The sequence below is a fragment of the Rana temporaria genome, chromosome 3, assembly GCF_905171775.1.
Source record: "Rana temporaria chromosome 3, aRanTem1.1, whole genome shotgun sequence".
In the NCBI taxonomy this organism is placed as follows: domain Eukaryota; kingdom Metazoa; phylum Chordata; class Amphibia; order Anura; family Ranidae; genus Rana; species Rana temporaria.
Genome location: NC_053491.1, coordinates 143,704,342 through 143,717,006, shown reverse-complemented (window position 1 = coordinate 143,717,006; position 12,665 = coordinate 143,704,342). Strand labels below are relative to the sequence as shown.

Genomic DNA, 12,665 nt, shown 5'->3' with positions numbered 1-12,665 from the left:
GCCGGACGTAAGCCTTACGGAAACGGCGTATATTATGCGCCGGGCGCAACTACATTCGTGATTTGGCGTATATAACTCATTTGCATATTCGAATCGTAAATCAATGGGAGCGCCCCTTGCAGCCAGCGTAAATATGCGCCCGAAATAGAACAGCGTAGGAAACTAACGTCGGTCGGATGAAGCCTAATTTCAGGCGTATCTAGTTCTGTGGACACGGCGCACAGATACGACGGCGCACATTTACACTTATGCGGCGTGTTTCGAGATACGTCGGCGTAAGTGCTACGTGAATCCGGGCCTATATGAATAAATACAGACCATTATATCACATGTATGAGTTTATATGATCTTTGGCTCCCTCCAACAGTCAGTTCCACCGACACGTGTCCTGCTGTGTCAGCTAAAGCAGCAAACTGAATTAAAGATTGTTCCTTCAAGTTCAGGGTAATCTTGTGCTTGCTTTAATTGGTGCACTTTAGTCATTTGTAATCCAACAAGAGATATGAAGAAAAGAACAAACACCTGAAGTATGTAGTGTGAGGGCAATAAAGGCGCTGATCCTCCCAAAGCGAAATGTCACTCCGGGGTGTAATGTGTCCCTACTTGTGGCACGGCAACTTACATAAAGTTTAAATGAGGCTATGGGAACCCCCTTCCTGCAACACAGTTATTTATGTTGGTGGGCAGGTGCCCTCTCACCAAATGAGGCCTCACCTCGCCGGTATGCTCCATCGGGACTCTCCTGGCTCTCTCCTCAGCTTCTGGTTCCTGGTCCTCCGAGCAACCACTCACAAGGTGTCGGTGGATAGGCGACTCCGGATGCTGTGGAGCGTGGGTCAGTTCCTCTCCCTGGTCTAATCAGCAAAGCTGTGGCAAGCATCCCTCAGGTAGGCGATCCGGTCTCCGCAACTTTAGGCCCAGGCTTCTCCGGCCTAGCACACTCACTGAAGGCCACTTGCCTGTTGAGAGATGGCATCCCAAGAGGCCGGAACAAAGCCTTCCCTCATCTTAAATAATCTCTCCCACCAGGCTGTGCATGGGGCAGTGCACCTTGGTAGTACAGTGGCGCTGTGGGCATTGTAGTATATTTCTAATCCACAGTAATACAGTCTCTGTCTCTAGGTACTACAATGTCCATCATGCATTGGTCCCATATAGCTGAACCAAACAAACTGCAGCAATATAATAAATTAACACCAGAGGGAGCGGAGTTCCTGTTAGACACAAACTGTAGTCTATAAGCTACGTTCACAAAGTGACACCTTGCTACACACTCCCCCCACTTGAAATCATTGGTCCCCAAAGACGGCAGTAGTTTGTGACCTGTTACATGCCTTTTTCAAATACATGAGGAGAAAGGGGACCAGTTAGTGTAAACAAGGAATAATACAATTCACATTTTCAAAAGAACTAGGCAGAGGAACCCCCCACCAAGCTTTGGAGAGAAGGTTGTTCTGCCTACAGGCCACCTTAACTGGTACGGCCCAACCAGATGCCAGGGTGTGAGCTAGGCTTGATCTCCACCAAATGGGCAGTGGAAGGACCAGGCATCTCAATTGTCCTTTTCGAGGTAAGTATAGCCTCTTCAGAGCATTCACCCAATTGATTGTAAGTCAGTCTCTTGGGTGGGTGAATGACTCTTCTCTCTCTCTGCTCCTTAGGTGTAAAAGTCTCAGGTGCACTAGACTGCTTCTTCCGCAGCTTCTTCTCTTTGTTCAGGCACACTGGTCTTGGTTTCTTCCAAAACTTCCAGTTCTTCTTCTGCAAGGAATGAGATCTCTTCAGAGTTCCCCATTGTCAGGAAAACCGGATCATCCTCCAGCTCTTCAGAAAACGCACTCTGAGGCACAAACTCAGGGGCCTCAGGTCTGAGAACCCCAGTGTCTGCCACTTCAGAGGTAGTTAAAGGAGGGGTCATAGGCCCTGGTAGTTGAGATGACCACAGCCAGTCAATTAGCAAATAAATGTTCCCATTCAGTCATCCCCCATAAGACATGCAGAAGGATGCCCCTCTCCCTTTGACAGCGCCAGCAAAGGTTGGATGTCGCTGGGGAAAAGGTATGCACTAGGGCAGGTGTCCTATACCAGCATGTGAGGAGCTTGTAGTTCGTCTCCTGAATTTTGGTGCATAGGGATGACTTGTGTGTAAACCTGAGTATGTGTCATTTTTGGTTGGTGGTAAAATTACAATTCAGGTCTCTTTCCATTTGATAAGGCTTGGGATCTGATAGTCCCCAGGTGGTGTAATAAGCATGTCGTAGGTCAAGGAAAGCATATATTGCAGCACATCCAGTCTCCGCGCAGAGTTCCTCAAATGTGAGGGGTAGGTTTGCATCATTGGGAGGTGGTAAGCCAGCCAAAAAATGGCTAAGCTGTAAAGCTCTCATAAAATCCAGTTGGTATAGGCCGCCAGGGTCTGAGAGCTCCGCTATTGTTTTCCATCAACCTCTAGTACTGAAGTGAGATGCTTGGTGCATGCCCACGTCACGTAGGTCTCGGAATGGTTTGTCTCTCATTCTCGGTTCGAATTGGGGATTGCCAATTATGGGTCTCAGTGCAGAGTTGTGGGAAGAGAGAGAGAAGTGTTCCAGCAGGTGTGTGCATAGTTTAATAGTGTTCCCGATCAGTGGGTGTCTTCTGAGTGTAGGTGTTAGGCCTGCTGGGCACCATGGGGCTCTATGAAGGGGTGTGTCAGATGAACTTTTTCTATTTGTGTCCATAGTCTGGTGTCGCTGGTGTCGCTGTGTCCAGAAGTCTGCTAAGGTGTACTGCATTATAGTAGGACCGGATCTCAGGCACTGCTAGGCCACCGTATTGTTTTGGGAGGGAGAGTACCTTTTTGTGCAAGCAAGGTTTATTCCCAGCCCAGAGAAATATAATGGAGGCAGATTGTATTTGCTTAAAGTATACCGCAGGTATGTGTATCGGGAGGGCCTGTAAGAGGTAGAGGAACTTAGGTAAGATCGACAGCACGAGCGTAGGCCGCTATTCCATTGATCTAGTAATTTTTTAACAGTCTTGAGTAGGGGAGGAAAGTTAAGTTTGAAAACTCGAGATATGGTCGTGGGAATGTGGGTGCCCAAATATTTTAACCACTTCCTGACGGCTGTACGACTTTATACGGCCGCAGTGTGGATCTTAATTGCCGGGTGGTCGTCTATATACGGCCTCTGGCCTCCAGCCACTGGGGTGCGCGTGCGTGCCCGCTGCATCACTGAGATGCCAATGCGCATACCTGGCGGCTGCAATGTTTGCCAGTCGCCCGCGATCGCGGTTACAGAGACAAGGATGTGGATCTGTGTGTGTAAACACACAGATCCATGTCCTGTCAGGGAGAGAGGAGACCGATCTGTGTCCCTTGTACATGGGGACACAGATCAGTCACCTCCCCCAGTCACCCCCCTCCCCCACAGTTATAAACACTATGCAGGGTACACATTTAACCCCCTAGTGTTAACCCCTTCAATGCCAGTCACATTTATACAGTAATTAGTGCATATTTATAGCAGTATTAATATGAATGGTGCCAAAAATGTGTCAAAAGTGTCCGATCGCAGATCGCCGCCATTACTAGTAAAATAAATAAATAATAAAAAATAATAATTCTGTCCCCTATTTTGTGGGTGCTATAACTTTTGCACAAACCAGTCGCTTATTGCGATTTTTTTTTTCTACCAAAAATATGTAGAATAATACGTATCGGCCTAGACTGAGAAACATTTTTTTTTTATTCGACTATTTATTATAGCAACAAGTAAAAAATATTGAATTTTTTAAAAAAAATTACGCTCTTTTTTTGTTTATAGCGCAAAAAATAAAAACCGCAGAGGTGATCAAATACCACCAAAAGAAAGCTCTACTTGTGGGAAAAAAAGGACACCAATTTTGTTTGGGAGCCACGTCGCACGACCGTGTAATTGTCAGTTAAATCAACACAGTGCCGGAAGCTGAAATTTCACCTGGGCAGGAGGGGGGTAAATGTGCCCAGTAAGCAAGTGGTTAAGGCTGTATCCGACCACTTCAGTTGAAAGCTAGTTCGGAGGCGTGTGAGCTGGGGTGGTGGAAGTCCGATGCCCATTGCTTTTGACTTACCAAATATGATCATCAGGTTGGAGAGTCGCCCATATATTTCAAATTCCCGCATTAAGTTGGGTAGTGATATGGCCGGCCGGCGTACGCAGATACTTTGTATTGGGTTTTGTTGACTTATTTTATTTTCTATAATGAATGTTTATCAATATCATCTATAAATTAATATTATGGCGATCCATTTAGAAATAATCTGTTTAGATAATCTATTCTCTACTGTATGTTTTACACTGCATGCATACTACCATGCATGCTATTACAACAAGTTTCTGGAATTTTTCTAACGCAAGTTTGAAAAACAGTAGTGATCCTATTTCTAATTAACAGCTGCTTTTAATTTCCTTCACTGACTGTCACAGATGCTATAGGAATTAACTAAAAGTCTTACTCTAGCCAAACTTTTATTTATTTAATTTAAGTTTTGGTTATTTTGGCAAATGGATATTTTGGCAAATTAATATTTTAAGAAAGGCCTGGAACTTCTGTAAATTTTGTATTGTTCCTTAGGATTTTGTATTGTTCCTTAGAGAGATTCATGCCCCCCTAACCACCCCCCCCCCCCCCAACACACACACATTTCACCTAAAAGGAAAACTTTCTGACAACAACAAAGACTAAAATAAAAATGCTTCTTTTTGTACAATAGAGAGAAGTTAGAACTTCAGATTTTCATTTCTATCTATGTCTCTTTTTTCAGTCAGATTTTCCAGTCTGAGGATATAACGGGGAGACAGACAACAATAAAATCATAACAGAAGTTCTGATAGTTCCCCTATCTATAACAATGAAAAAATATTTAATAGCTGCTTGGGTCCTTTTTGGGAAAATTTCCCCTCAGTTCCTGTTCTGTCTGACACCCAATAAATAGACAAGAGAGAAAGAAGAGAAATCTCCAAAATGGTGACATTGGTTGATAGATGCTCCAGGTTATTCTTATTCTAAGATACAACTAGTTTGGCTAGTGTTTACCTTTAGCTAACTTAATCTCTTGTGTTTCTATATTATACATTTAATCTCTTGTTACTATTTTATATAATCAAAATAGAAAATAGCAGTGAAAGCCATGAGGATAATGAGAAGCATGAAGAAAAACACAAGGGAAGACATGACTCTGCAGGGAAAAAAGGTAAGTTAATTTCTGACCAAGATTTATCCTTCTCTAAAAAAAATGAAAAAATCCTTGAAGTAGACCTGAAGGTAAAACCTTTTTTTAATGTTGGAAATAAAAAAGCAGTGTTATAGCTCCTGTCATGAATTTTGTTTTGCATCTGTATCCCAGCATGGAGATTTCTCTTCACTTTCTATGCCATAACCACAAAAGTAAGTGATAGTAAATCCCTCCAGAGCGGGGAAAACCCCTAGTAGTCACCAGGCTCACCAGAACTAATGTTCCCAATGAAAGATTTCCCCTCTCTTCCTGCTCTAATGACCATTCAAAGTTTGGGATTTTTTTTCACTTTCAGTGATAAAAATCACCAGAAAGAATAGAAAAGGTGCATTTCTATAATGGGGGCATGGACATAAATAAATACCTGGCTTGTGTTCTAATCCATCCCTGCTTAAATATGGAAAAAAAAAGGTTTTACCTTCAGTTATATTTCTTGTCAATATTGTTTATTGAATATTAAATAATAAAGACAGTTACAATTGGTAATAAATGGTTACAACAAATGGTAATATTAGTTAAGTATATGATAATAAATTGGATGGAATTATACATATCTCTAGATCAGATATTTTACATAAAAAGATAATCAACTCAACAATGAAATGTTAAGTTAATATAAACAATTGAAAAATGTAATATGTAAATATGTGCTCATACACTTATTTCCAGGCATATTCAATTAATATATAGTCACTATGGAAAGAAAGCTAATTGGAAATCAACTAATTCAATAAAAACTTCAAAAATGTATAATTATTGTAAGTAATAACTAAATATAGTATTTATGTATAATACATTACCATTTAAATATGGTAATACAAAAAAATAGGGAAATATAAAAAAAAGGACAGAGTAATAGTAAAAGGGAAGGAATGAAGGTAAGAAAGAGAGAAAAGAGTCTAGGGTAATAAAGTTCTCCGGAGTATCTATATTGTAAGGCCCCGTACACACGAGAGGATCTATCCGCTGGAATTTATCCGCGTACCGGTTTCAGCGGATAGATCCCCTGGTGTGTACGATCCAGCGGATATTTATCCGCGGATATTTTTCGACCCGATGGATTTCCAGCGGATCAAAATTTCTTAACATGCTAAGAAATCGATCCGCTGGAATCCAGTCCAACGGATTGATCCGCTGGTCTGTACAGACTCACCGGATCAATCCGTCCGAATCCATCCCTTGCATGTGTCGTAATGATTCGACGCATGCGTGGAAGTCCTTATATCACAGCTTTGCGCACGTCGCCACGTCATCATCGCGGCGACGGCGCGACACGTCACCGCGGAGGGAATTCCGCAGGGATTTTGATCTCATGGTTAGTACAACCATGAGATCAAAATCCGCCAGAGGATTTATCCGCGGATCGATCCTCTTGTGTGTACTAGGCGTAAGAATATTATGTTAGTACAGAAGACAAATGTTCATGTGTAGTACTTGTTTCCACTCATATTGTTGTATAGTATTATAGTATATCAAGGTCTTAATAGGGAATTGTTAGGGATCATAAGAAGAAAATACGCCATCCAAGGATTCCATATTTTCTCAAAATTTTGTATAGTATCGTTGGTTATGGCTTCTGATTTGAAAAGGATCATTGCTTGGTTTATTCTGTTTTTAGCTTCAGAGATCATTAATGTATTGGTTTTCCAAGATTTGGAAATGGTTTGCTTTGCGGCTGTGGTGATCTGGAGAAAGAGCCTAAATTGAGTGTAAGAAATATGAACTGGCTTTATATTTAAAAGCACAATAGTCGTGTATGGAGTATCTCGAGATGCACGGCGTAAGTGTATATATATGCCAGTGTAACAATGCGCCGTATCCACAAAACGAGATACGCCTGAAATTTTTTTTCCGACCGACGTAACTTTTCTGCAACGGCGCATATATACGCTGGACGCGCCATTGATTTGCTATTCAAATATGCTAATGAGGGAGATACGGCGATCCATGAAAGTACTTTGTCCGGCGCAGGCTAAGCACGCCGCGCATAAGTTATACGTCCGGCCTTAAGTTACCCCTCATAAAAGCAAGGGTAACTTTGCACCAGACGTGTGCAGGTCAGCTGGAGAGCAGCTTCAACAGCACCGCTGAGACGAGCTGAGCATCCACACTTGCAGGACAACACATCTGTATGCCAACATGCCAGGGGCATCCATGGTCATAGCTATACTACTGGCTTTACATGCGCGTAGAAGGAGGGCACGGGAGCGGATATACCGACCGCGCCTAAACGTCTTTGGCATGGGTGAATCAGAGGTGTATTGCATCTTCAGATTCAGCCATGATGCCATCCTGGAAATAGCCACAACCCTGCAAGATGACATCACCAGCCAGACACACCGCTCACATGCAGTGGATCTACTGGTCAAGGAACTGGCAACACTTAATTTCCTTGCCAGTGGCTCGTTCAAGCGTACAAGTGGAGTCGTGTCTGGGATGGCCCAATCCTCATCATGGCACAAGGAGAATGCACACATGCACACCACTGTGGTCCCTAGCACACCATTCTGGACTTGGGAGCAGCAACGCCCCGTCAAGGCTCCAATTATGTTGCTGTCCATTCATACACCATTCACACGGGTCGTGGGGATCACTTCTCCCCAACGACCGAGGGTTATACCCCCACATTCACACACCAGTCACACTGTAGCCTGCACTACTGACCGTGTGCCTGGGCCAAAAAACAAAAAAAAACTCATAACCTGAGTATAAACAAAATAAACATAAAAAACTCATAACCTGTGTATAAACATAAAAAACTCATAACCTGAGTATATTAAAAAATATATAACAAATTTACGGCGCTGACGCGGCTCCCCGGCCGCGGCCCCGGCCCCTGCTTCTCATGAGAGACTCATGGGGGGGGATCAGGAGGAGGAGCATCCCCTGGTCTCTCCACACCTGGCAGCCTGCCCTCCAACGCCAGGGCGATGCGGGTGAGGACCGCATTTGTGTCCTCCTGCAGCCTCACCCCCGCCTGGATGGCTGCAGTGTTGTCCCTGACAGCCTCTGTCAGGGTGTGGACCTCCTCACACAGGCCTGCTGTGGTGGCCTGCAGTTCAGCCAGGCAGGTGACCACAGCTGTGGAATTGGAGCCCACATCCTGCACAGCTTCCTTCATGGTGACCATGCTGTGTGCCATGTGATCAATGTTCCTGGCAATCTCACCCAGATGGCGGGTCTGGCAGGCCTGGTCCCTCTTCAGGTGTTCTGGCAGAATGTCCAACACACCCTTGTCTTCCTAGACACCTTCCTGGGTCCAGAAGAGGCTTGGGGCCTTGGAGAAGGGGAGACCCTTGGGGGGGGAAGCCCTGTTGGGGGAGGAGTGGGAGGGGCTACCCGTGATGGTGGGCCGACTGGTCCCAGCCACAGGGGGAGAATCCTCCAAATAGAGCCTAACCTCATTGCCACTGGTGACCTCCTCCTCCTCAACCACCTCCTAAGGAGAGGTGTGGCCACTCCCTTCCACAGAGGACTCCTGGCTTGCCAGGTGGTCTGACTCAGACTGATGTCCGGGGGATGGTGTGGACTGGCCAGATGGCCCAGCACCCTCCTGCACATCTGTGAATGACACAAAACATTCACATGTTGGAGGATCCACACACTTGTCACATGTTCCCTTCCACCCCCACACATGCTACACACCAGATAGGAGATAAAACACACTTACCTGTCCTCAAGGCACCCTCAATGGAGTCAAAGCCCTCCACTTAATGCCTATGGAGGCACTGGGCAACCACCTGCTCCTCAGCAGTCAAGGTCAGGGTAGTTGATGGTCCCCCTCCAGTGCCCCTGGCATGAGCGGTCATCTGGGCCAGCTTACCTTTTACCAGGCGATGCAGGTTGTTGATCTTTTTTAAAATGTCATTGGGGGTCCTGACCTCACTCCCCAAAGCATTAACATCTGTGGCAATCAGCGCCAAGATCTTCTTCCTCCTGGCCTGGGTGGTATTGGCACTCTCTGTCCCATGGAGAAACCTATCATACTGGGCCATGGCCCTGATAATGACCGCCCTCTCTTGTGGGGAGAAATTTAGCTTCCTCCTCTTCTGAGCTGCTGGCTCAAAAACAATCAGCTGCACAGAAAAGAACAAAAGTACCTTGCTTCAGGGGGGAAACAAATGGATGTACTTTTGCACTGGACGGGAGCATGTCTGAGCGTATTTATGCCCTGGGCGTATCTCACTAATTACGCCGGGCCTAGTTCGTATCTCACTGATTACGCCGGGCCGAGTTCTGCGCATGCGCAGAGAGGTGCTGAACATAGTCAGCGTCACGGCACATGCGCCGTCCATTCGGCCCTTCATTTGCATGGGGTCACGGCTAATTTCAATGGAACACGCCCACGTCCTTCCTACTTTCAATTACGCCGGCTTACGCCTAGCGCAACGTCGGGCGCAAATACTCTGAGGATACGGTACTTGCCTCTCTAAGTTGAGCCGGCGTAGCGGAAATGAGATGCGCTACGCCAGCCTATATATGCGCCGATGTACGTGGATCTGCCCCTATATATTTAATCTCTTTTATACAATCCAAATAGAAAATGGCAGTGAAAGCCATGAGGATAATGAGAAGCATGAAGGAAAACACAAGGGAAGACATGACTCTGTAGGGAAAAAAGATAAGTTAATTTCTGACCAAGATTTATCCTTCTCTAAAAAAATAAAAAATAAAACCCTTGAAGTAGACCTGAAGGTAAAACCTTTTTTTAATGTTGGAAATAAAAAGGCAGGGTTATAACTCCTGTCATGAATTTTGTTTTCCAACTGTATCCCAGCATGGACATTTCTCTTCACTTTCTATGCCATAACCACAAAAGTAAGTAATAGTAAATCCTTCCAGAGCGAGGAAAATCCCTATGTTACCTTATAATTGTATATTTAAGATTTATTATCTCACATATATGATATATGGTTAAAATAAGAGAGTTCTATTGTCCAGAGCGAAAGCTTTAACATAACACACATTTATTAGTGAAAAAGATATTAGTCTATCTAATATACTGCAGACATTTACAGTTTTAAAGTAAAGGAAATAAAAGTTAGTTTACAGTTTTAAAGTAAAGGAAATAAAAGTTAGTTTCAAATACAAGATAAGTACATCACACTAAGAATATTAAGAAAACAAATTATGACAAAGTATATTGTAAGTGCGTGGGAGAAGATAGATTCTGATCATTTACCTTGTTACTGACGTCCTGGGCCCGGGAAATCTCATCACCTCTCTCCCTCTCTATTGATGAGACCCCCTGATTATATAACCCAGATGTCCCTTGTGATTGGCTAAAGTTGGCTTTCCAAATATGGGCAACTTCCTTCTATCTTTAGGGATGAATAGACCTGAAGTTTAAACTAATTACATCTTAGCTTGTTGTCTATTCATGGAAGGGTACAACCACTCAAGTCGGCGCCAACTCGTCTACCAATTCCAGCTGTGAGGTTCTTCATTGATTGCTTTGTATCTGAAAAGATGTAGTAGACTGGTTGTCTCTTGCCACCTTCTCACAAAGCAATCATGCATATCAAATACGGAGAGTGCTAATTAGATATATTCAAGCTCTAACTGTCAGCCTATTTAAATTATCAGAAATTGTTTCTCACGACACATCTACCCTTATCGTAAAATATATATATATATATATATATATACATACATACATACAAGTATGGCGATTAGACATAATCTTTCTCATAAGGCAACACCTAGTAGTCACCAGGCTCACCAGAACTAATGTTCCCAATGGAAGATTTCCCCTCTTCCTACTCTGATGACCATTCAAAGTTTGGGATTTTTTTTTCACTTTCAGTGATAAAAATCACCAGAAAGAATAGAAAAGGTGCATCTCTATAATGGGGGCATGGACATAAATAAATACCTGGCTTGTGTTCTAATCCCTCCCTGCTTAAATATGGAAAAAAAAAGGTTTTACCTTCAGTTATATTTCTTGTCAATTTTGTTTATTGAATATTAAATAATAAAGACAGTTACAATTGGTAATAAATAGTTACAACAAATAGTAATATTAGTTAAGTATATGATAATAAATTGGATGGAATTATACATATCTGAAGATTAGATATTTTACATAAACAGGTAATCAACTCGAAAATGAAATGTTAATTTAATATAAACAATTAAAAAATGTAATATGTAAATATGTGCTCCTACACTTAGTTCCAGGCATATTCCATTAATATATAGTCACTATGGAAAGAAAGCTAATTGGAAATCAACTAATTCAATAAAAAATTATAATTATTGTAAGTAATATCTAAATATAGTATTTATGTATAATACATTACCATTTAAATATGGTAATACAAAAAAATAGGGAAATAGAAAAAAAGGACAGAGTAAAAGGGAAAGAACGAAGGTAACAAAGAGAGAAAAGAGTCTAAGGTAAGAAAGTTCTCCGGAGCATCTATATTGTAAGAATATTATTAAGTTAGTACAGAAGACAAGTGTTCATGTTTAGTACTTGTTTCCACTCATATTGTTGTATAATATTATAGTATATCAAGGTCTTAATAGGGAATTGTCAGCGATCATAGGAAGAAAATAAGCCATCCAAGGATTCCATAATTTCTCAAAATTTTGTATAGTATCGTTGGTTATGGCTCCTGATTTGGAAAGGATCAATGCTTTTGATTATTCTGTTTTTAGCTTCAGAGATCATTAACCTCCCTGGCGGTATGATTCTGTCTGGAATTACGTACCAAAAGCGGTACAATTATTTGCAAGGAAATTTGGCATTTTATACTGTAGGCCTGTAATTCTTAGGAATAACTCACTTAAATCTGACCAAACAAGAATCTAATAGGCATCCCGGGTATGACATTTTTTTAAAAACAAAATTATAAATAATAATATAATAAATAATTATAAATAATTATAACAAATAATAATATAATGCTAATAAAAATTATTCAATAATGTAATCAAATCAAAATCACTGAAATTTTCTCAGTTGCAAAATTGTCGCTGTCATTATTATTTTTTTTATGACGAATTTCCCCACAAATCGCTATCGCACAATTCTGCAAGTGATTATAATTTATTATCGCTGTTTTTTAGCTGATCTAAAACCATTTTTGACATAAAGGGACACTTTTGGTTGCTATGGACAATCTACAGTTTGCAGGGAGAAAGAAAGGTTTTTATTATATAAAATGACATGTAGGACACTGGGCAGACCACTAGGGACAAGGGGTGTGTGCTTTTTTTACATACAGTACTGTAATCTATAAGATTACAGTATACTGTATGTATAGTGTTTGTTTATCGGACAATCCCAGAATGTATGTAAGTGTGTTCCCGGACCACCACAGCCACGAAAACAGAATGGGGAGCATTGAGGAGCATATTGTGCAATTTTAACAGGAACCAAGTACCAGTGCATGATTATTTT

The 12,665-nt window shown here is 42.1% G+C and overlaps 1 protein-coding gene across 50 annotated transcripts in view; it reads left to right on the top strand.

Moving 5' to 3' along the window:
• Positions 1-12,665, top strand: part of LOC120931788 (mucin-19-like) — a 584,870-nt gene that overhangs the window by 37,027 nt on the left and 535,178 nt on the right. For 48 of the 50 annotated variants that reach the window (XM_040343605.1, XM_040343590.1, XM_040343577.1 and 45 more), the window contains exons 2-3: positions 5,135-5,215; positions 9,801-9,878. The exons of 1 other annotated variant lie outside the window; for it this stretch is intronic. In XM_040343605.1, coding sequence (XP_040199539.1) covers positions 5,135-5,215; positions 9,801-9,878 — 159 coding nt within the window. The remainder of the gene's footprint in view (positions 1-5,134; positions 5,216-9,800; positions 9,879-12,665) is intronic. One more of the 50 variants, XM_040343585.1, reaches the window with a different exon arrangement.